At 42.1% G+C, this 25,305-nt stretch overlaps 1 protein-coding gene across 15 annotated transcripts in view; it reads right to left on the bottom strand.

Moving 5' to 3' along the window:
* TSNARE1 (t-SNARE domain containing 1) overlaps positions 1–25,305 on the bottom strand; it is a 535,013-nt gene that overhangs the window by 225,850 nt on the left and 283,858 nt on the right. For 13 of the 15 annotated variants that reach the window (XM_071803753.1, XM_071803759.1, XM_071803758.1 and 10 more), the window contains 2 exons: positions 18,928–18,972; positions 17,395–17,562 (listed from right to left, as the gene is read on the bottom strand). In XM_071803753.1, coding sequence (XP_071659854.1) covers positions 17,395–17,562; positions 18,928–18,972 — 213 coding nt within the window. The remainder of the gene's footprint in view (positions 1–17,394; positions 17,563–18,927; positions 18,973–25,305) is intronic. The other 2 variants (XM_071803756.1, XM_071803757.1) reach the window with 2 other exon arrangements.

Below are 25,305 nucleotides of genomic sequence, written 5' to 3'. Positions count from 1 at the left end.
AATTGTAAAAAAAGCACGGTATGGTACTGTCCCCAGTTAGGAGGTGATGATGCTACCGTGATATTGGAGATACCCATCTTGTTCCTCAACCTGGCCCAGATCTCTTCTGTGTTGCACATCTTCCAGTCCCCAAAATCTTCTGGGCTGCCCTCTGCCTGCAGCAAAGACTGAACCCCTGAGTTTTTCCCAGCCCCAGCAGCACACAGAAGGAAGGAGCCAGAAAGATGCCCCACTTTTTGATGACTACTTTTCTCCTCCTGGTAAGGGGCCAAGGTAAAGTAGCAGTGTCATAGACGTGGGACTGGGAGAACCGGAAAGGATCGCTGCACCCTGATATAGGGGGATAACATTCTACCTCGTGGGAGCGACAAGGAGAGAAAAATGTTGAAAGATGATGTAGTGTGGCAGCATCTGTTTGTGGCTGTAGAATACCTTGTCCTTCTGCAAAAACACCCAGGGGAGAGGAAAGCTGTGCATGAAAGAAATGGTGTTCACGCTTTTCTTTGGAGGTGTTTGAAAGTCATTCAAAATGAGAGATCAGTTCTTTTACAGCTTGTGGAAATCAGCATTGAAGCCAGCTAATCTGTACAAATTTCCAGTACCTGGGTATCCATCCTATAAGCAAATTAACTCACTCATCAAATTCCTATAGTGTATTTGGGGGAAGTCTACCTATATTTATAAAGCTGCTGATTTATGACAGACCCTCCTTGGGTCTCCTTCCATGAGGCGACATCTCAGAAGAAGCGATAACCTTTCTGCTGTGGTCCACATAAAAGGAAAGAAGTTCCTCTAAATCTTTATAGATGAGTTGTAAAAAGTTGTGACATTCAGCAGCACCTGGAGTTAAATGGGAAGACTCAAGACTAAAAGACACGGAGTCCTTAATCCTTTGACAGGGAGACAGGTGACTGGCAGAGAAATGCACCACGAGTTTCCAGTTTGCATTTAAAGCTCTTTATTCACTGGCTCAGCAATTCCGCTGTGGCATTTATTTTTAATGCTTTAGTTTTGCAATTTGACTTTCTAATCGCAACACCTAAAGTCACCTTCCTTAACCCTTCGCAGTGATATAAATTAGAAAGAACAACAGAGGAAACAACTGAAGGAACACGGTTTATCCTTGGCAGACCTCAGTAGGAGATGACTCTCTCTTCAGCAGTCAGCACCAATGTCCAAAGATGCAGGATTTCCTTTTATTTCCTCCAGGTACACTCAGGGTAGGAGGATCTAATCCCAAAAGTCCCTGCATCCCAATGCTGAAACTCATATTTATAAGCAAGAGCTGAAATCAGAGAGGCAGAGAAGTCAGTGGGTTTGCTTTTAATTCCCTTCCCCTCCTTTTTATTGTTCATCTGCAAAGGAACAAAGAGGAAGGAGAGAAATGCCTCTTGCAACAACTGAAGTGCTCTACGAAATTCATCTTTGGGGCTATTTTAAAGAATAAAGACAAAACCATGGGAACAATTCTCACAGAACGACTTTTGGGTCCTGGCTTCTGGCAGCACCTGCAAATCAAATCAGGCTGAAGAGCTGAAATTTGAATGCCAGTATAGAATCACAGAATCATTTTCGTTGGAAAAGACCCTCAGGATCATTGAGTCCAACCATAATCTAGCCTGAATCTAGCACTAAACCATGTTCCTAAGAACCTCGTCTAAATGCCTTTTAAACCCCTCCAGGGATGGTGACTCCACCACTGCCCTGGGTAGCCTGTTCCAATGCCCGACAACCCTTGCCATGAAGAATTTTTTCCTACTATTCAATCTAAACCTCCCCTGGTGCAACATGAGGCCCTAGTTCATAGGGACTGTCAAAATGAGGCTAAATATGACATTATCCTGCATCAGCGCAGATCTTGACAGCCTTCACTTTGCCTCCTCACCGCATCTCCCACCCTCCCCTCAGCATCACACCCCACTGCCCCCACCCCATGCCAAGAAGAACAAGAATAAAGAGGCACTTCTGCTCTCATCTGAGTTTCATTAAGAAGGACCCAACCCCATGTAAACCACAGCGATGGAGACTTGCAGAAGCCATTCTTAGTGTTTTGGGCAATGGGGGGAGCACATGGGTGTCTTTGTGCAAACCCCTTCTGCTGCAATGACTGGATACAGTCAATTTCTTGGCTGAGAACAAGCCACCAGATTAATTTCATGCCTGACAAACTGAAGCTTTCTGAAGGCACTTTGGTTCACCAAAAACCACAGAGCACAGAGGATGGAGAAGCTGAAAAGATTCATAATTCCTCAAAACCTCTGAATTTAGGGCCAATCTCTAAAACCAGCCAGGCAAAGAGACAGTAACTGCTTTTCTCAAAAACTTGTCTCACACATTAAGATGAGCTTTTTCTTCCATGATAAATTAGCAGTCTTCTTCCTAAAGAGAATGCAAGAGTTCTTAGTGTTGCAGGAGATTTAAAGTTGTTAGTCTTTGTCATTTCCAGATATCTGGGCTCCCATAATTTTCTGGGGAGAAAGGTGGCCATCAAAAAAGCTTGACAGGAGCAAAATGCCCCTGCGCACACCAAGACTTTGAACACAGACCCCTTTTGTGGATGCAGCCAGCAGCAAAGCATCATTCATAAAACCAGCATAAGCTTATCGAAGTCTCCAGCTCTGAGCACTGTACCTGCATCCCCTGTGGACATCTGTCTGTCATTCCCACGGCACTCAGGAGATTAATCATCTTTTTAAGGGCTTAGCAGCATGCTGTCCGACATAGCCGACACTCCTGTGAGTTTTCCCTGGGTGTTTTTTATGTGTACAAGCGTCAGAGCAGCTTTTTTTTTTCCACCCTGCCCTCCCTTCCGTGGCTTCGTCTTAATATCTTAAGATTTTTACAGAGGGCAAGAAGTTATCTCTCCATTTGACAGTGCAATCTGCTATGTGCCCAAGGAGAGACGGGCTGCTATTTAGCTTGTCTTGATAAAGTCACGATATCACGGGTGAAACTTCAGAGCACAGCAAGCTGCCCCTATAGGGAAGATCTCCCTTCAGCTACAAACCATGATTAGCATTTTCCTTGAGCTCCATCCAAGCTGGATAGATGACAGCGCGTTTTGTGAACGGGAATACGCTCCATCTGTCTAGTGATTCAAATAAGGGGAGAAAAATTAAAAGTTAAACACGTCAAGATCTTGTATTTGGATCTCTCATTGCAGCACATTCTGAAGGGAATTTGGTGCAGAAGTACAGAACAAGCAGCGTTTTAATCCTGGCACCGACACTGACTCTTTCCCCGGTCTTAGACAAGGCATTTACATTTCTATGGAGCTCCACTGGCAGAGAAACAATCCAAAACGTCTCGGTTTCCCCAGCTGTGAAATGCGGATAGGAGCACGGTAAGAAATCCGCAGCCGCTTTCATCCCTTGTGTGCTGCGTGGGCAGGAACTGACAAGGAAAGATGTGACTTGGGGACTTTTTCCTCAAAAATCACCAGCACCAAAGGCAGAGTTAAAGGTTAGCAGATGTTTATCGCTGTAGCAGCACTGTCTGCTATAGATACATGAAAAGAAAGTCTTAGTCGTTTTAGCAATGCTTTTAGTGATGCAGAAAAGTCCTTTTAGTTCCTGGCAGCTCAGTAGAAGCTGTTGAGAGTAACATTACAAGCAAACCAGTTGGATATGGTTTGATTTGTGACCCAAAGCCCTTGCACCTCCCATCCTTTAATAGCAAACCCTTAGATTAGAAAAACATTCAACTTTGTTCTTGATATCAGCAAGAGACCACCTTTCCTAAAATATGTGCTTTTTGATGCCTACAAGAGCAAATGGATGTTTTCAAGCACTTGTTTCCAGTTACCTTCCTAAATAAAGCAACTAAACTTTCACTGCGCGGTTGACCATACCACATCTACATTCCACTTGCTGCTGGAGAAAACAGATCTGAATTCTGCTGAAAAATGTCTGGTTAGTGCTTAAGCTCCCTGCATCAATATGGTCCCCTCCTTTGCTCATAAAGAGGTGTCCCAAACACCATCATTTGCTGACTTCTAGTCACCCATATGATGGAGAAAAGGATGCTGACATCCTAATATCCCAACTATTCTTCCAAATGAACGACAAATGTGGTGTGAAAGGGGAAGAAAAACATGAAACACTGTCTGTGGTGGCAATAAATAGGAAAGGAGAGAGAGTGAAAATTACTTGGGACCTCACATAGGACAAGATGTGAGGATTGTGGCTTTGGATTGAAGAAAGATTAACACGTGAACTTTTGGAAGCCCTTAGTGGTGCAGTCAGAGAGAATGGAGAGATAATGGGACCACAGGATCACGATATAATTCAGGTCTGAAGGGGCGACAGCACAGCCCTAGTCCAGACTCTCACAGTAGGACCAGCTATGAGGTCAGATCAGGTTCCTCAGGGATCCAGTTAAAAAATAATTGCATAGGAAAAAAAAAAAAAGCAACCCACACATTAAAATATTTCTGTTAAATTTTCATTTCTCTGTGTCCTGGTTTTGTTAAAAACAAGTTTCTCTTTTAGTGAATTTGCCTGTCAGCTAAAGCCTTCACATTAGCTGCATTTTCCTGGAGAACCAGATACACATTTTGGTAAACCTAGCAATGGAATGCGAAGTTATTGATAAGCACAGATTCACATCTCGTGAGAGGGGCAACGAGAAACAGGTGATCAAGAAAACTGACTAACGGTGTATAACATTCCATCCACGTGAATACTTCATATAAGAGTGGGAGATCACGAGGATGTCATCCTTTTTTTTTTCCCTTTTGATTATGGCCAACATTAGGAGAGGACCTTGCTGGTCATCCCTGTGAACTGAGGCCTAGTGACAGACTGAATCCAGCTCCGGTTGGCTGCAGAGTCCAGTCCAGGACTTCGGGTGTCGGCTCTGCAGTTGGCTGAGACTTTCAAGATTGGTTTTGTATATTTTGTATTATTTCCTCTATTCTTATTAGTAGCATTAGTAAAACATTTTTAATTTTTCCAGCTCTCTTCTCTCTGTCCTTCTTTCCCTCCCGATCGCCTGTCCTTAGTGGGAAGGGGGGAAACGGGGGGGGCTGAAGGGGAAAGTGGGGGGAGAGGCGGTTAACAATACATCTGCCACGGTTTTATTGGCACCCCGCAATATAAACCCTCAACACTCTGTAACATTTAGGTGAGTATTAACAGTCCTTCTGCCTCAAGTGAGTTGTCTGGTAGCCACAATACAAAGGGAAACAGGAGACTTCAATGCAGGGAAGCAAATAACCACAGGATACATAGTGGATAGATATTAGAGATGGTGAACAGGGTGGTGGGGAAATACAGTTTGTTAACATCCTGTCTTATAAAGGAGCAATTAAAAGTATCAAATAATACCTGAAGAAGATAAGCTTGCACAGTGCAGAGAGTATAAACTATTAACACTGTGATTTTCAGCCTAATCTCTGCAAGGATTTGTGCAAATATTACTGTCAAGGTTAATTTATAGGGAACCAGGCACCTTTTGTTAAATAGGAGGGAACATGGACTGGTCTTGCTGTGAAATGTGGATTTCAATCACCTTCTCCATGATCTCTTCCCTTATTATTTCTTTAGGGTCTTTTCTTTAACCTTGGTTCACCCTCCAGGAAAGCATGGTACTCAATCCAGGAAGGCAAGAAGTCAAATCTGCAGTAACAGCTCTGGATAGCACTGCTAGGGGATCTTGGCTGGTTGATGGACTATTGATCTACATTGTTATTAATTAGCACTAGAGAACTAGAGAGAGAACTGCTCTACCCTAAGTAATAGGTGAGAGTGGTGACTCCATTTTGGGGCAGCAAATCACATCCACAAAAATAGCTGCATCGATGAGGCATATGATGTTTGTACTGTCTGTGCTAATAGAAATAGAAGCAAGATATTACCTTTATTGAGACAGTCATCACCTGGTAACAAAACAAAAATAGGCAAAAGTGCAGTAAATTGAGGAGGAAAGTTCCTTTTAAGAAAGTAAATACTAACACTTAAACAAGGGGGTTTGCAGTAGTTAAACACTATTTCATCACAAACATTCGAGATCTCTCCAGCTCTCCACCTTATCAGTGTATGCTGACAGTCAATATATGTCTTTAACTCAGCTCATTTCCTGTGGATATATATATGCAGATGTGTCTGCCTAAAATTCAGATTATTAGCAAATGTGCGTGTCAGCAAAATTCTCACCTTCTGCACAGCAGATACTTCACTTTTAGTAGGTGCTAAAGTCCATCCCTATTCAGCAAAGCTCTTAAGACATACGTAAGTGATTTGCTGAATCAAGGCTTTCATTACTAGCTTCTTCTCACTAAAAGGAAGAGTGCATGAAGAAAAGGGTTTAGAGCAAGACTTTCTGACACTAAGTCTTTGGATAAGGCACTGGGAATCTAAGTCAGAAAAGCAAAATTATCTCCAGCATACAGTGGAAACCTCTCCAATTTAGTTAAAAGCACTTCACTACAAACAGTATCATCCTAAGGTTACACCTGAGACATAAGAAATGTCTAGGGCTAAAAATAAACTTTATACATTCCTGAATCATCTCTGTCTTGCAAAGTTGCAGATATATCCACGTGAAATACTGATTGCAAAAATATACAACCTTTAATCATTTCCATGAGGAGAGGAAAAAATACAGAAGAGTAAGAAACAAAGTTTTGTATTGTGAGAGGAAGAGATGGGAGGAAGAAAAACAGTTTGAGCCAAGCTATTTGCAAGTAGTCCTAGCAAAAATGTGTGAGAAGAAAGGAGAGAAGGGAATTTTGACAATGTATTACCTGGTAGATAGTTAGATGGATTGGGAACTGGTTGGATGGCAGAGCTCAGAGAGTTGTGACCAATGATGCTGAGTCTGGTTGGAGGCCTGTAGCTAGTGGGGCTCCCCAGCAGAGAGTACTGGGTCCAGTCCTGTTCAGCCCATTCATCAATGACCTGGATGAAGAGACTGAGTGCACCCTCGGCAAGTTTGCTGATGGTACCAAACTGGGAGGAAGGGCTGACACACCAGAGGCTGTGCTGCCATTCAGTGAGACCTGGACAGGCTGGACCAGGCAGAGAAGAACCTGGTGAAGTTTAACAAGGGCAAGTGTAGAGTCCTGTGCCTGGGGAGGAATAACCCCAAGAACCAGTACAGGTTGGGGTGGACCTTCTGGAAAGCAGCTCTGCAGAAAAGGACCTGGCACTTCTGGTGGACAACAGGTTGACCATAAGCCAACAGTGTGCCCTTGTGGCCAAGAAGGCAAATGGTATGTGGGGTGCCTTAAAAAAAATGTGACCAGCAGGTCAAGGGAGGTTGTTCCTCCCCCTCTGCTCTGCCCTGGTGAGGCCACATCTGGAGTTCTGTGTCCAGTTCTGGGCTCCCCAGCTTAAGAAAGACAAGGAATTACTGGACAGAGTCCAGTGGCTATGAAGATGATGAGGGGTCTGAAGCATCTCTCTTATGAGGAGAGACTGAGAGAGCTGGGGCTGTTTGGGTTGCAGAAGAGCAGGCTGAGAGGGGATCTCATCAATGTTTATCAATATCTCAAGGGTGGATGTCAAGAGGACGGACCAGATTCTTTTCAGTGATGTCCAACAATAGGATGAGAGGCAACGGGCACAGACTGAAGCACAGGAGGTTCCATCTGAACATGAGGAGAAACTTCTTTACTTTGAGGGTGCCAGAGCCCTGGACGAGGCTGCCCAGAGAGATTGTGGAGTCTCCTTCTCTAGAGACATTCAAACCTGCCTGGACCAACCTGTGTAATCTGCTCTGGTGACCCTGAGTTAGCAGGTGGGTTGGACTGGATGACCTCCAGAACTTCCTTTCAACCCCAACCATTCTGTGATTCTGTGATTTCACCTCTTGCCTCTGTGTCTGGATGTATTGGGTTTATGGGCCAAATGGATGTTACCAATATACTTATAACACCAGCATCTAATAAACAATGGAAATGGAGGGAGAAGGAAATACATCAAGAACTCTCCATGGGTGCACCTGTTTTTTGTGTTTTCTGTTTTAGCATGCAGCTGTAATCTATACTATTCTCCAAATTGTTACTGAGTTGTCATACTCTATGGGTTAGAGCAGGTAAACGATCCTGACTCCTCAGCCGTTTGGTATGGACTGGTTGAACATTGTAATGTGTGATGTTAGCAAAACTGACTAGATATGCTCATACTGCAGAACACTTTACTTGGTTCTCCTCTGGGTCCTTTAGCCCTTAAACATAATCTCTTTTTTTCTTTCTTTCTCTGTGCAAGGTGGTAGGTATCATGAGATACCACAGCTTGTTGGAGTAATTTTCTTCTAGCATGATGATGTTCTGGGCTGTAGAACATGATAAAAAAACAAACAAACACACAAAATCTATATGGTGCTTTCAATCAGCTTTGGGAACTGTTCTGGATGGAAAAAGCCAAACTTAAGGTGGTATGTAATCAAACTGGCTTGCTGGAAAAGATTGAGAAGCAGATCATCTCTCAGTGGTTTGCTCTGGAAAGAACTAACGTTGTACATGCACTGACAAGTATTGCAGAACAGCAGGCACAGATGTACAAACAGCTGCTGCTGGGGACCCAATATTCAAAGTATCCATGAAGTTTTATTTCACACTAGGTACAGCCTGTTCCTATGGACTAAATGCCTATTCTTGGTCAGAGTCCATGAGGCAGAGGCTTACATCTGTTAATGGAGTTTCATCCCACATGGATTTAGTTTGTGAGCTCTCAGAGTCCTCTGAGAACTGAACTAAAACGCGACATATAAGCACAACTGCCAGGAAGTGTGCCCAGGTGGTCAAGAAGGCCATCAGCATTCTGGCTTGTGTCAGGAATAGTGTGGCCAGCAGGACCAGGGCAGTGACCGTCCTCCTGTCCTGGGCATTGGGGAGGCCAAACCTCAACTCCTGTGGTCAGTTTTGGGCCCCTCACAACAAGAAAAGCCCTTGAGGTGCTGGAGTGAGTTCAGAGAATGGAATGGAGCTGGGGAAGGGGCTGGAGCACAAGCCTTACAAGGAGTGGCTCCTTTTCAAACTGGCAACCTGTCAAAAGTGGGATCCCCCAGGGATCAATATCTAGCCCAGCACTTTTTAATGTCTTCATAAGTGATCCGGATTACGTGATCAAGTGTATCTGATTAAGTTTGCTGGTAATACCAAACTTAGTGGTGGACACTTCAGAACAGAGAGCTAATCTGCAGGAAGACCTGGATAGGCCATAAGAGTTGGCTAACAAGAACCTTACAAATTTCAACCAAGAGAAATGTAAGGTTCTGCACCTGGGAAAATATAACCCATGAGTGCAGCACAGGTTGGGATCTACCTGGTTGGGAAGCAGCTCTATGGAAAGGGACCTGGGGGTCCTGATGGACAACAAACTCAAGATGAGTGAACAATGTGCTGGTGCAGCAAAGAATGTCAACAGGATGCTGGGCTGCATTAGCAAGAACATCACCATCAGAGACAAAGAAATCATTATCTCACTCTACTAAGCACTTGTCAAGCCACACTTGGAATACTGTATTCAGTTTTGGTCCCCAATACGCAAAAAAAAAAAGTGGACAGGCTGAAGACAGTCCAGACAACAGCCATAAAGATGACCAAAGGAGTGGGAAAACATCATATGAGGGACTGAGAGAACTCGGTTTGCTCAACCTTGAGAAAGGCTTAGGGGAGACATCATCGCCATGTTCCAGTATCTAAAGAAGATGGAGACTGCTTTTTTTATGAGTCACATGGAAAAGACGACAGGTAACGGGTAAAAGTTACTGTTGCGAAGATTTCAGTTGGACACAAGAGGAAAATTTCTCACAATTAGTACAAACAGTCATTGGAATAATCTCTCCAGTGAAGAAGTGGATTCTCCAACATCGGACAATTTTAAGATTCAGCTGGACAGGGTGCTTGGCCACATTGTCTAGACTGTGCTTTTGCCAAGAAAGATTGAACCAGATGATCCTTGAGGTCCCATCCAACCTCGTATTCTGTCATTCTCTGATTCTATGAGGATGCTTGAGAGAGCATAATGTAGAGTGAACCAGGGAGTGAATCAAAATGGCACTGAAAACACCAAAACAACACTGGCCCATTCAGGGCAGAGCCTCTGAAACTCCAATTAATCAAACTTTTTAGTGCTGACTGGCATGACCCTGGCAGTTTGAAGGCAACACGCTAACAATGTGGAGATTGTCTATGAAGGGTTTTGATGCGAAGGCGAGTAATTGTCATTTGGAGCAATGCATAAGTCGTGGAGGCCACAAGGGGACAGAAAAGGAAGACGTGGGCAAATCAATATGCAATGAAAACCGTCGTTGTATGAGTCTGCTGGGATAAGCTGCTTTTTGTTCTCAACACTTGCTAAGGCTTCTCCACATTTTCAAAGAGCCCAGCTGTTATTTTCACATATCCCTTATTTTGCCCTGAGGCTTGCACAGCTTCTTACAGAATTTACCCTTAATTCGCCTTACTCCTCCTCTTCCCTAAATGTCAATGAAGACTAAAGGAAATTTTTTGTGATCAAATCATCAAATCAATAGGGCTGCAGGTATACAAGGACACGGAAGATGCCTGTTCTCAGGCACTGAAACTGCAGGTATGCACTTCATTGCATCCACATCATTAAGTCCCCTGACATTCTGAACAGGGTGGCTGCATTGAAATGGCTTATGGAGAACATTTTAACCCTCAAACTGTGTCAATATTTGGGCAAGTGCTGGCTAATCTGGGTCAAAACTGTGCCAGGATAAGCTCTAAGAATTTAGGAGTGTAATGAGTCAGTTCTAGTGTCCTTGGTACTGTTTAATTTACTAGCGTACAAATTATCTGGAAATGTGTAACCTCTGAATTGGATCCAGAAGGGGTTTTTACGCATTTCTTCTTTTCAGATTTGTTACAATACCAAGATCTTTTGTACGGTCTGCTGCTGTAGGAGAAAGGAACTAACAAATGGGAAATAATTGAGAATAAAGCACTGAAGTGATTGAAAAGCAAAGGAGACTGACTTGTGAAGAGGGGGACAACTGTCAGCCTTTGACGAGTTTAAAAGCCAAAAGGGAAGAAGAATTATTGCAGGGTCCAGTAGAGTTTCACCAGGTGCAAAGAGCTGAGAATAAGAAAAGGATCTTTTGCAAGAACAGAGGGAAGCATTTCATCAACACTGAAGTCTGCCGGACCGTGAAATAGTCTCCTGAAATAAATGGTCGCAGTCCTACAGCTCAGGTCAGTTTAAATTAGACTGACCAAAATACTCGAGCGGATTCTTCGGGGAACAACTCAATACCGAGTCCTGGGGATGGTCATGTCAACCTGGCAGGCAGCTCGACTGCTCGTGATAATGAGGCTCCACCACGTTGCCATGAAAAGGGGGAATTTGAGCCCCGTTTGACACTCACGCGGTAGCAGATCTTCCACTTACGGCGCCTGTCATGATATTGTGTTATTTATACATTACTCCGAGTTGAAAAGTCTCTGTGAAGAGGCAGTTGGAGCCCTCATAAGTCAAACCCCTGGACTATTGAAGCTGATGAAAGCTATAAAATAGCTTGCATTAAACCTTCTAAACTGCAGCATCAGTGAGAGATTTTACTGAAAATACCCCTCAGCAAGAAGTGATACGTAGTAATGAGTGAACAAGGAACATGTTCGAACTAACAAACACACTCTGACAGACTCTGTGGGCCTTTTTTTTTGTTTTATTTTTATTGTATTTCATTTTCTGTCTGCTTACAAATGCTTGACTGACAGGCATGGAGGCTGGAATCTATCACTTCTCTTCAAAACAGATAGGGAATGAACATCAACATTTCTCAACACCGACCCAAAGGGAACAATATTGCCTAAAAATAAAAGCATTTCCCTCACACCTGTTGTCACAGCCTACCCAACTCTCCTATATTGCCAAGAGAAGCATCAACTAAAATGAAGCTCTGTTGATGTGTTTTGCTTTCTTCAGGATATCCTCAACTGATAATTAGAAACTGGATGGAGGTATTTTTGCCAATTACTCACTTGACAAAAGTTAGCAAATCATCACCAGACAGCATTGGCTTTTATGCTCTGATGACCATGTATTACTAGAGAAAATTGTTCGCCCCCTCACATCAGCCAAGTTAATGCCTGAGTTCTGTATTAAATATGAAAAGGAAGAAATGGAATCCTATGGAAGTATCCCAGGGAGCAGGGGGGATCCTTCTTGTTATTTATTGTGCTTTCTGACCAAAACAAGGAAGGAACAGGCAAAACAACTTATTAGCCCAGTTCCCTCTGAGATATAGGGTGATGCCTTCAGCCTTGGTTTGTGGGTAAGTGATTTAAGACCAGTACGACCAGTGCCCAGGGCACATAGAATTGTTGACATAGTTGACATTTGAACTTATTTTTCCAAATGCTTTCTTAGCACCCTTCTACTTGGGGACAGAAGTTGGACTCGATGATCATTGTGGGTCCCTTCCAACTCAGGACATTGTACGATTCTATAACTTTCCATTGCTGCACAGGCATCTGCAACTGATGGTCTCCAGTTTGCCATGTCAGTCCAGTCAGTAGCAATTAATCATTAAACTGTTTTTCAGCTAGACTTGCCTTGCATTTGTTTGGTCTGAATGACTGACTTCCTGACTGCTAAGTATCATAGAATAGTTTGGGTTGGAAGGGAGCTTCAAAGCTCACCCAGTGCCACCCCTGCCATGAGCAGGGACATCTTCACCAGCTCAGGTTCCTCAGAGCCCCGTGCAGCCTGCTTTGGGATGACTTCACGGATGGGGCATCCACCACCTCTCGGGACAACCTGGACCAGTGGACCTCTCTCATTGTAAAAAATTTCTTCCTCATGTCTAACCTGAATCTCACCTTTTTTAGTTTAAGACCGTTACCTCATGTCCTATTATAACAAGCCCTGCTAAAAAGTCTGGCCACATTTAGCCCCTTTTAATTTGCTAAATGCCAGTTATCTGTACAAACTGACTGGCATCTGCTGGTTTTCAGGGCTGAGAGGTGATGTGGTTATTCCTGGTAATGTCAGGTTTGGTAGCTGACAAAATGGGCAACCACTTACCTCCACAGACTGAGCTCTTACTGCTGCTGCTCCTCATGTGGGGATGGAGAGAAAAAGTGCTATTCCCCACTCTTTGTGGTAGGATAATGCCCACTGATGTGTTAGAAGCCCAGGAAGCACAGGAGTGGGATGAGAGATTGCTATAAAAAAGGAAAAAGGTTATGGAGGAGGTGGGACAACCTTGTGGTGCCTCCAAGGAAATAGTGGCGAGGTCTGGGAGAAGTTCATCTCATTTTTGTTTCTTATTATCTGTTGGGAAGCTGTCTGCATGAAGAGGATCATTGAAGGCTTTCTAAATCAATATGGCATTTAGCATCTTTTTTATAGGTCCTTCCAGTCACCAGATGAAATTCTGAAGTTCCCCATTCAATGTTTATCCATTTCCTCTCCAAGTTTCATCTCTTTCCATTTTTCACATGGCCACAGGTGCCAATGAAAGGCACACAACACTAAATTATATATATTTGCTATGACAGGGCTTGTGCCAGCACTGAGCACTGACAATGCACATAACAGTTCAGCTCATGTACTTCTGATGGCACATTTTACAGTGCTATATATAAAGTTGTTATGGCATCTATTATTCACTGCCAATACAGTTCAAGTTAAAATAGGTTTTATATAACAGTTCAAAGTAATATTTTAAGAAATAACACTTGTGTCAAGACTGCTGTGTCCTACCAGATTTTGACATTTCCAAGCAATAAAGATCTTTATCCAAAATGTAAGGTTTTGGCGAGACATCTCCCTTGCAGACTTCTCTATTTTTAATCTGCAAGCAATAGCAAGAGAAGCACATTTAAATAAAGTGAACAGCCAGCTGAACTTTTGACATGGCTGTTATCTTTCTAGGTGGAAACCGTGAATGCTGAAAAGTGCCTCAAGGGATGTTCATGACAGAGAACAAAGTCCCATTAACCTGAACCTTTGAAGAGATTCTGGAGATGTGGAAAACACACAAGTGGGAAAGAGTCATTGGAACGTTAAAGAGATATCTATTATGGGCACAATTTTATACCTGTTTTTCAGGACACAAGATGGGAAGAGAATTTATTTCCTCATTTCTTTAGCAATGAAAAAAGTTTTATACCTGTTCTTGCAAAAAGGGCAAATTCAATGTCTCCTAAGTAAAAAAAAGAAAAAGGTCCATTACTGGTAATGGCCCAATGAGCTTCTCCAAAGTTCTGTGCTAATCAGGGTGGCCCAGAAGACATGATGTTCCAGATCTATATGTTTCTGGTGCTAAAAATGCAGAAATGTAAAAATCCCAGCAAGACCAATCTACTTGCATAAGATACGTTTTGCACGGATCTGTTCGGCATTCTGATCCCCAAAGAGCAAAGAAGAACAAATGTTATATATCAATTTGGCAATAAATTTAGTTAATTAGCTGTGTTTGACAGTTAGGAATAATGTTTCCTTTTAACCTTATTGGTTGCTTACTGGTTTTGAAAACATATTCGAAAAAAGTTGGAAAGGTGACTGTGAGCTCAGTGAGTCCCTTCTCTGTATACCCACAACTTCTAATGAAATCAGGGAAGATTTAATGTGTAAAACAAATCCTTTCACAAGAAATATGTTCGTGTGTGTCAACAAACAGAAAAACAAAACTCAGTGAAAATGATTTAAAAGCACCATCTGCTTATTCAAACACAGCTGGGGAGAGGTACGACGCAGTCCAAAAATCCATTTCATTTTCATTATATTTCTTTCAAAGAGACGTTAAATAAAATACTATTGGTCCTAAATGTTTTCCTCCAGAGGAGCAATGTTTAAGCTACATTTTAAATAATGCTTGTGGAATGCGGATATGAATTTTTTTACACTGAGGGTGGTGAGAGCCTGGCCCAGGTTGCCCCAAGAGGTGGTGGGTGAACCATCCCTGGAGACATCCCAGGACAGGCTGGACGGGCCTCTGAGCAACCTGAAATGGGTAAAGATAGTTTGGATGAGCTTTGAAGGTACCTTCCAACCCAAACTATTCTGTGATTCTGTGACAGAGATGACAAAAAATAGGTAAAAAGAAAGCATTCACATTCTTCTAAAACAGAAGGCTGAACAACATTAACAGTATAGTTCTTATAAGTTATTCTGAGATAAATTCATAATAGGAAGAAAGGTACACAGGATCTACAAAAATTAATATATATGCAATGTGTACAAGATATGAGTGTCGCATTTATTTGGAAGTTATGTAGGACTAGGACTGGATTCCCTTAACTCTCCCTAACATCTCCACCCTGGTCATGTGGTTCAGTGCTGCCCCATGCAGAGTCAGCTTGTGGCACAAGCATGGAATTGAACCAGGAAAATAAGACCGATGGCATGAAGGCCAATGGTACCTGGGGTGGATTAGAAGCGGGGTGGTCAGTAAGTCGAGAGAAGTTCTCCTGCCCCTCTACTCTGTCCTGGTGAGACCACACCTGGAGTATTGTGTCCACTTGTGGCCACTCAGTTCCAGAAGGACAGGGAACTGCTGGAGAGAGTCCAGCGCAGGGCAACAAAGATGCTGAAGGGAGTGGAGCATCTCCCTTATGAGGAAAGGCTGAGGGAGCTGAGTCTCCTTAGCTTGGAGGAGACTGAGGGGTGACCTCATTCATGTTTACAGATATAAAAAGGGTGAGTGTCAGGAGGATGGAGCCAGGCTCTTCTTGGTGGCAACCAATGATAGGACAAGGGGCAATGGGTTCAAACTGGAACACAAGAGGTTCCACTTAAATTCGAGAAGAAACTTCTTCATGGTGAGGGTGGCAGAGCCTGGACCAGGCTGCCCAGGGAGGTTGTGGAGTCTCCTTCTCTGTAGACATTCAAACCCGCCTGGACACCTTCCTGTGTAACCTCATCTGGGTGTTCCTGCTCCCACGGGGGGATTGCACTGGATGAGCTTTTGAGGTCCCTTCCAACCCCTGACGTTCTGGGGCTCTGGGATTCTGTGATCTGTCTAAGGTGACTTCTTTATTTTCCATAGATGGCATCCTTCAGGATGGCTTGGGGTTTGTCATTCTCCATTGTCTAATGAGCAAATACTTTCTTTTTTCTTTTTTTTTTTTTTTTTCCTCAGGAGGACAGAGTGCAACATAAAGGCAGAATGACAAAGGCAATGACCATGATTTGAACAATAGGATGACAACAATATCCTTTGTGTCCACAACACGATTTCAGAAAGACCTTTGCATCCACCTTCCTTGAACATCGAAATGCAGGAACTTCCCAAAACATGCAACAAATTGTCTTGTGATAAAGTTCCCTAGAGTTTGACCCGGTGGATGCAAAAAAGATTCCTCAAGTATGAAAGGATGATTCATGGACAGGGATACTCAGTGTGAGAATATTCTTTAACAATTTCATCCCTACTAATGCACACAAGTCCACAAAGCTCAATCATCTCTGCCCAGCAAACCATGACAGAAATTAGAGATACACTAACTTTGACCCAACTTCTATAAAACTATCAGAATTTCTTACTTACAGTGTTGAATCATATGTAGTGATCACTGCTTGCAAACAGAGGTCGATGCCTCAAAACATCAGCCCACAGCAGGAACATTTGTCCCCTTTTTGCCCTGTTAACTCAATCACGATTCCTGCTACGCTGCAACCAAAATCTATTCTGATAAAATTAGCTCAATCCAATTAAGGGACAAAGTATAGTCCCTAATTAAATGTTCTGATTATTCTGAAGCTCTCTCTTTTTGGTTCATCTTGAGTTTAGGCCTATAAAAGCATACAAATTAGAAACATTTAAAATGATCTGGCTTTACTCATTTATTGTTTAACTTGTGTAACAAGAGTTTCCCAAAAGTATAAAAAGAGAAGCATAAAAAGAAAAATGTGGGATGTTTAACATACTCAAAGCTCTTTTTGTTCCCTTTTCTTCATATTTCCTTTATAGCACTTCTTAAAAAAAAAAAAAAAGGGAATAAAAATAGTATGTCTTCTTTTAATAACATTAAGAACATCCAAATACTTTGATAAAGAAAAAATATTGAATTGTTTGAAAAGTTAACACGGTATTTCCTTTTTTCTACCTATAGCTGAGTATTTTCAATCTGTGACAAATTCCAGTTTCAACTCTGCATCCAGACAGCAAGTTGTTTTGCTGCAAAACCAAGCTCAATTTAACTACATCACTATTCTGACCTACTGCTAAAAAACCAAAGAAACAGACATTAAGCCTTGAATGTTAATTATTTTTTGTTGTTTTCATTACATATCATATGGATTTCTACTTCTTTCTGTCACTGATTTCCATTTTTAGAAACACCTGATAATCTCTGTCGTGATGCTGTGCAGGCAGCCACATAAATCAGCATTTCTTTCATCACGTCGAGCAAAGCGCAACACAAGGAATCTGCACTTTGTGCTCGCGAGACCATGATGGGAGAAGATGACCAACCTCAATCTGTTGAATGGCCTCTTCCCGTTGACGGATGGCTTCCAGATCCTCCTCCGTGATTTCCGAAAGCAAGGCTTGATCCTGGCTCTGGTTCTGCCATGTGCCATCTCCCCCGTTAAAGATCTTCTCATCATCAGGTAGGTCGGAGAAGGGGGTCCTAGGGCTCTGCTGTGATGAGAGAATGGAAAGAAAGCAAGGAAGTGTCAGTTTTGTCTGGTTTTACATAGTCTTCTTCTGGGAAAATAAAATAGTAACATAATAGATTGCATAAACAGTTGAGAAAAGGTGAAGGGGAGAAGAGTAAGGACACACATCAAGTCTTGAAGGAAGCATTAGGACCTGAAGCCAGGTCTTCTGAGCAACATTTGAGCCCCAGCAACCAGCTTCAATTTACCAACAGTTCTGACAGAGCAAAACATTGATACGCATCTGAAAAAAAGACACATTTACCTAGTTGATTTTCCTGCACATTCTTCTGGAATTAGATACTTTCTCAGGCAGACATAAAGCTTATGCATTTGTCTTGAAGACTTTATGATCCAACTTGTAATAATCAACATAAAAAAGGCTGTTATCTTGTCTATTTATGAAATAAACTAAATGCAGATGAAAAAAGGGAAAATGATTATAGTAACGTGACTGCTTAATCATCAGTTTGAGCCACTCACAGTTTCATGGTATTCACGCTGTGGAGCTGACTTGATTTCGCTGATACATCAGATATCATTTTATAGGTAGCTGGATGTTCATCCTGCCTTTGGGAGCTGTGATTATACTCAGATCCAGACTGAAAGAGTTTGTGCATGATCCAGCTGCATCTACACTGTGGGTAGGGGAAGAGGTTTAACAAGGTCTTCTTTTCATCCCAGCCTAAAGAGATGTTAGGTTCAGTTTAGACTGGACTCAGGGAATGAACTGATATGAGGTTGGTATGGAGAACCTGAAGGCTGAGCTCAAGTGCTAAGCTAATAAACACTCCAGTTTTACAACTATGTGAGTAGTTCACTTCTAACAATGCACACAATCCTTTAAACTGGCCTTGAGCTGAACTTTGACACCTAATCAATAGTTACAATGGAAAAGCAATCCGAGTGCTTCCGACGCTGTGAAGCTGGAAGAAGAAACGGCAGTTGTTACAGCACGTTCGTGACCTGGATCTTCCCGAAGTCCCTGAAAGCTACAGGAGAAAACAAGCCCAAAAATTCAGGGCGATGTTCAGTTCTGCGAATCCCAGCTTATCTGAAGGACAAACCCCGGAGTTTTTTAATGAGTTATGCCTGAGAAATGAAGGTCTGTGGATAAGTTTTCAAAGATATTAAATGCAGTGAATTCCCACAAGGTGAAGAGGAAGGAAGGCCATCGATCAGCTTGTTGGACAGGCACAGAAGGACTGGAATAACTGGAAGAACTGGGAGGACTGGACTGAAAGTTCTGTGGAAATGATGCCAAATCACCAGGACATGAAGCCTAACCAAGCATGCATGAGGGAGACATGGGAATAAGAACAAAAAAATAAATAAAAAGGTGACTTACAATGTGTTTTACTTCCTGTTTTCTTAGAGATCTGCCTTGGAGGAACTGTGAGGGAGGCATGGAATGGATAACATTTAACTCTTATAGTCACGTTTAGAAACACTAGTTGGCTTGATTTTGAACTCTTTGACTCTTTTTTAATTATTTAAAAAGTGCATACTTTCTGCATTTATAAGCTAAAGAACATTGGCAGTTGCCTAACTCTAGACTTTGCCTAACAAAAGTGATTCATTATTATTACTGTCATTATCCAGTTGCAGGCAAAACAAATTTTACAGTGTGATGAAAGAAGTGGGGTGATGGAAGAAGTAGAGGAATTCAGAAAAATCAGCAGTAAACAGCCAACCACCTTTCAAAATATAAATAGAAGATATAAACCTTTGACATTAATGTCTTTGTTTCACCTTCTGCTTCCCTGGGATCTGTTATCTGTAGAGCAAGTGTGTGTTACAGGAAGGAAATAATCATTTAAAATTAGGTTAAAAATCCATTTACACTTTAAAAGACACATTTTAATAGGATTAAAATACTCTGGGGGTGTTTTATTCACTAATTATTCCATGCCTTGGACACTAACTTATCTGGTAGAGTGTTTCATTGCCAAAAGCATGTATTAATGGACTCAACCAAAAAAAAAAACTCTTGGGGTGTTCTACTGCTTCATTTACAGTGACAAAGGTGCCCTCTCATCTTCACCAGGGTTTGCCCTCTGAAGATGTAGGAAAACAGTGATTTAATGAAATTCTTGTACTATGGTCAAGGCAAGGATGCTATGCCATGGACCTAAACGTACGTGAATGGACACTTAAGTCGTGCTTTGCTATGCAGATACGCATTTCAGTGGAATACAACAAATTTACAAGTCATTGAATGTTTTCTGTTCTGATGTGGGAGCACAAGATTAACAGGAGAACCAGCAACACAGCCACCAACTCATCAAATTCTATTAGTCAATATAATACCACAGCTGTATCACAAATATGCTTGATCTTGGCCCATGTCAACTCTATTAGTCATCCCCAATTGTTGGTCCTGATATCTGTAAATAACACCCCCCCCAAAGAAAGATGCAATGCAAGTGATGTTGCTCAGCCATCTCTTACAAAAGCCGGCTATTCATGTATTTAAATAGATAATGGTCTAGACACAGATGGTTTTTCTCTAAACAAAGTAGTGGCTTAAGTTAATTTCAGTGCTGCTGAAGGCAATTATGTGTGTTTGTATCCCTAACATCTTTTGAGAAAATCCAACTATGGCTGCTGAATGAGTGAGTAAATAAGGAAATAACATGATGCAGGGGGGCTGAAATTTCCTTCCAGACATAAAAATGACTCCATAGTAATTTTAAATATAGTCACAATGACCTTTTACCAGGATATGTATAATGGCTGGCTGTGTTAACAAATTAAAAGTGATTTTGTGCTTGTTGATAGTACAAATCTCCTAATTTCCGCCATTTTGTGATTAAATCCTAGATTCAAAAGTGTGAAGACATCTAGTGACTTTTAATACTTCCGACTGAGCTTGGTTTATCAGTGGTCTTCGTTCCCTTTTGAGTTGTGCTCATTGCCACGTCTAACAAAATATTTCATTTAAAGCAGGAAAAGATAGAACAGAGGGCACTCAATGAGCCTCCACAGATAAAGTTCCTTTTGCCAATGCACTGCAAGGGGCTATAACTCCCTATGCAGGCATTTCCACATTAAATTTGATTTAGTGTCAAATTTTATACCCTGTGAATCTCTGCGTAATTTTCTGTTGGATTTCCTTTCATAAATTGTTAATTGGATGTGCTTGAAGTTGTTCTTTTGTCGAAATTTGCCTGTAGCAGATTTTTGTCGAGATGTATCTATAAACCAAATGCTGCCTATGAAAAAAAAATGATAGGAGAGGAAAAGTTGAGTATATCTGATATGCTCAGTAGTTCTTTTAAAACTAAATTCTTAGGACTGAGGGTCATGCTATGCTGTTATTCATCATATCTGAAAAATTATGCTCAGGCACAACATCTTTTTATGTTGGATAAAATCTTTTCACTGGGATAAAATCATTGCTGCTTACGACTACATTTTTTATCAGATTTATTCTACCAATGGGGAGATGCTATATGCAGCTGCTGACAGAGAAAAGGGGGAAAAAAAACTAAAAAGGTTTTATCTGGATAGTGATAACTTCTGCCAGTATCTGTACTTTATCAACAGTAAAATCTTTGCGTCAGAAGCTGCATGGCTGAGACTTTTCCAAAAATGACCCCCTCCCAGCTCTGAGCATCATTCCCCAGTTGTGTATTGGAAGGGTCAGAGGAGAACCATTAACACATATGGGTTTTTCTTCTTGTACACAGCAATATAATGAATTTCACAACCTACGTCACATAAAATCACCAAGCAAGGGACTGAAATGACCTTTCCTCTAGTACACATATGGTCTTCATTCTGCCCAGAAGCAGAAGTCCAACATGAACCCCACCTAATATCACATCAACCAGCCTTCACCGTTTGTATAGAGTATTAGGGAATCTCTTGTTGGAGTGAGATGTGTGCTGGTACCATCTCAGTCCTGCAGCTCTCTTTTACATCTCAAACTTTAACAATGCCATTTCTGATTGCTCATTATAAGATTGTTCCCTTATCAGAAATAAAGGACGCAAAATGTTGACCAGAGATGGATGAGCAATGACTCTTACTGCCAATGATACATTTAGCGATTTCAAAGGAAAATGTATTTTCTGCACCTCATCAGTCGTGAAGATACAGACAAAAATCATAAGACACACACTGTCATGGAGGCACCCCCAGGCTAGTTTAAGGGACAACAGGGTCCAAAACAACTTTTATTAAATCGGTGAGAAACAGGGTTTTAGCACTCCAAAAGTGACTTAAATGCAGGTTCGGATATCAGTTGAGGAAAATTATTAAGGGGCAGCAACTAATACAACAGGCGGTCCGCAGAGTGCACGCACGTGGCTTCACCAAAACAATGCTGGAGCCGTCCCTGAGTCTGGGAGGAGTCCACACTTGTCTGATACGGTGTGGGGTTATTTTAAAGGGATACACGTACTCATATTGAGTATGGAAAGTGTACACTCATGATTCCGCGAGGGTAAATTTATAATACACTTGCAATCCTGCGAGGGTTAATTTACTCACACGTGCAAATGTGCACGGAATATTACACGTGCTTATGTGGAAGCACGGGAGGAAAATACACTCGCGATTGTGCGAGGAAATAATTTAAAGTATGCGTGCAAATGTGCATGGAAAGTTACTTGTGCGGGTATTAAGCACGGAAAGTTACACGTGCTTATGTGGAAGCACGGGAGAAAAATACACTTGCGATTACGCGAGGATTAATTTTACACATGCATATGTGCACGGAAAGGATAAATACGCTCACAATCCTGTGAGAAGTTTTACTCACACCCGTGGCTGCAGGGCAAGCGGAGTCTCCATCCCGGGCAGGGAGGCTCTCGGCGGCAGCATCTCGCTCATGTTCCGAGAGATTCACGACAATGGGTGGAGTCTCGATGAGAGTCCCATTTTCTATTGGCTGATCAGATCTGACTGTGGGCATTCCAGAAGCTTCTCTGCACTCCCACACTGGCTGTGGGTGCCCCTGAAGCCTCCAAACATCCCCCACACTGACCGCAGGCGCCCAGCGGCTCCCTGGCGCCTCTGCACTCCCTTCTCCTAATGGCCCTGGCCAGGGGGCTCTGGGGCCAAACAAAAGAAGCTGTCAGCCTCAAACAGCAGAGAGAGGGAGATGTGCCTACTCCTTCCATACTGAAGGAGGGAGGGGGAGGCAGGGGGGTTTGCATCCTGCCACACACGCATATACTCCCTCCAGCTCAGGTTAGCTACAAGTTAGATAATTAAGGTGTCCAACATCAGCTGCAATGAGATGGTCTTCACACATTCTCTCTAAAAAGAACTGTAAAACTTGTTGTGAATAATTTAAGATTTATTAGAGCTGGATTTACAAGCTTCATCCACTAGATGAATGACATATGACAGGGACAGCAGGTTGAAGGACTGAGGAAGACATTCACACACTTGTACTTTCAACTCTGCGTGAAAGGCAGTTGATTGGACAAGATGATCTTTTGAGATCCCTTCCAATCCCTAACATTCTGTGATTCTGTGAAGAGGAGACTTAATTGAGCTCAGTGCCTGGAATTAGGCAACATGAACCCATTTCTATACCATCTCCATCCACTCCAACTTCAACTGGGAGTTGTGTCCTGGAAAGCAGGGTTTAATTTCTGACTGTGTATGAAGACACGGGAAGAGTATACCAATGGAGCATTTTAGGACCAATGTGACAGAACTTTGGTACCATGAAGATGGGTCTCCTAAATGAACTGAAAATCTAGTTCTGGAGAATAAGAAGGAACACAAGTCACTTTTTTCTGACTACTCCTCCATTCCTACGCACATTTCAAGCAGTTGGAGCTGTTCCTATCACCACCTGGTTGCAAGACACTTGAGACCAAAATCCATATCCCTTATTCTAGATCATCCTGCAAGGTCTTGGAGTCAGTCTGGCTCTATTACACAGCACCATTTCTCTTAGCTCAAAACCAGCCCACACCAGAAAATAATCTGCTTTTGAAATGCACAGCACAGCTCACAAAAGCACTGGTTACCTTCAACTTCATATAAACATGGGTAAAAGAAGTCTCAATCACATAAGCTAATTTTGCCCTACATTGTCCTAATCAAATCATTCACAACCATGAAAATAGAGTGTTTTAGAGGTCTTACATGACCAAGGTAGTAAACCAAGGAAGGGTGCTCAGCCTTCTCCAATCTCATGAAACCTCCTGAATCTCCAGCAGGGATATGGCCAGTAATCAACACACCTCCTACAAACTATCACATCTCCTTGGGTAACATTTTGGCTCTGGCTTTCATACAAAATGCAAATGCAGAGATGTTTATCTCTTGTTTTATAGTATGTATAGACACATAAACAGCCAGGCTACACTTTACGAGGATTTCCTATTCTCACCAGCATCCAGGCTTAGAGATTCGCATTTTATTGCATGTAGAATAATGAGGCTGGAATGCCTGCATTAAAGATCAATAAAATACTTTGTATGGAGGGCCACTGTGCAGAATGCCGCTGTACTACACTGCTTGACACATTTTTAACAGCACGTTGGCACTGAAAGCTGTCCGAGACAAAAATGGCACAAATCTGCCCGTTTGGCCTGCCTATCTACAATGTACAGCTAGGTTAAGAAGACAGATAAATCGGATTAGATGATTTTTTTCCTCAAACCATCCTTCCAAAACAACTAACCTTGCAGACTCGATGAGATTTAGAGCTGTATCTCGCCAAGCAAAAGCCCAAAGCAATTACAGGTAGAAAGGCCTCAGGCAGGCACAGAACAAGCAGCCTGGGACTTCTAAATCTTTTAGAGGAGTGAAATAGTGATATTACAACTTTGCATTATCTTTTGCACAGCAGATCGCAGCAGCGATTGGAAATCTGAGCTCTGTTATCGCACGAGAGGAGCTTCCCACAGCAACGGGGGAAGAAACACAATCTCAAATTAACCATTGCTTGCTCTTCCCCTTCACTCAAATACGGGCACATTTAAAACTACTGCAACAAGGACAACTTTTAAGGGGGCATATTTTCAATCTTTCTTCGGTGCATCACTAGCACATGCAAATACAGAAATGCATTCAGCATTTTCTTCAAGTTATGTAAATGTGATTACTCTGCACCAATGTAGCATGAGAAAAAAAACAGCATGGGGAAATCAGCATAAAGGGAACGTTTGAAGTGCATTTTTATGTAAATTAACTAGAATCTCTCGCGTGTTTCTGTCTTCACTCTTGACAAAGTTATTTACTTTTGAATTATGTGAACTTGCAATTGGGCAAGAAAATCACCATTTCTACCAGTTTCTTGCTATGGAATCTGCAAGAAATTACTAGTTTTAGGGAAAAAAAATGGAATAGCAGAAACTACTTTGCTAGTTCACCTTTCAGCATTTATAAATTTAATCATTTAAGTCTCTGCAGTCATGAAGACTAAGAAAATCCATTTAGTTTCCTGGAACTAGAAGAGACTTAGTAACAGTGCACTGAGTTCATACCTCCTACTGTTTTCTTCTTCTTTATTTTTCCTTCAAGACTTTATTACTTCGCCAAACTCATTCCGAGCAATCCTGACCTCATCACCTAGGGCTGCTCTAGTTCAGAGTCGATCTTACTGTACTCAGGGTGAGAGAATTAAATGACATGTCTATGGTAGATGAAGAAAATTAAAATAAGCCAGGGGCCTGAGGTTTAGCTCTCTGATAACCAATGTGCTTTTAACAAGCACAGCACATTTTCACCCCAAGGTGAAGACCAAATTTAGGAG

This window comes from Patagioenas fasciata, chromosome 2 (genome assembly GCF_037038585.1).
Source record: "Patagioenas fasciata isolate bPatFas1 chromosome 2, bPatFas1.hap1, whole genome shotgun sequence".
Lineage (NCBI taxonomy): Eukaryota > Metazoa > Chordata > Aves > Columbiformes > Columbidae > Patagioenas > Patagioenas fasciata.
This window is presented reverse-complemented; position numbering and strand designations above follow the sequence as displayed.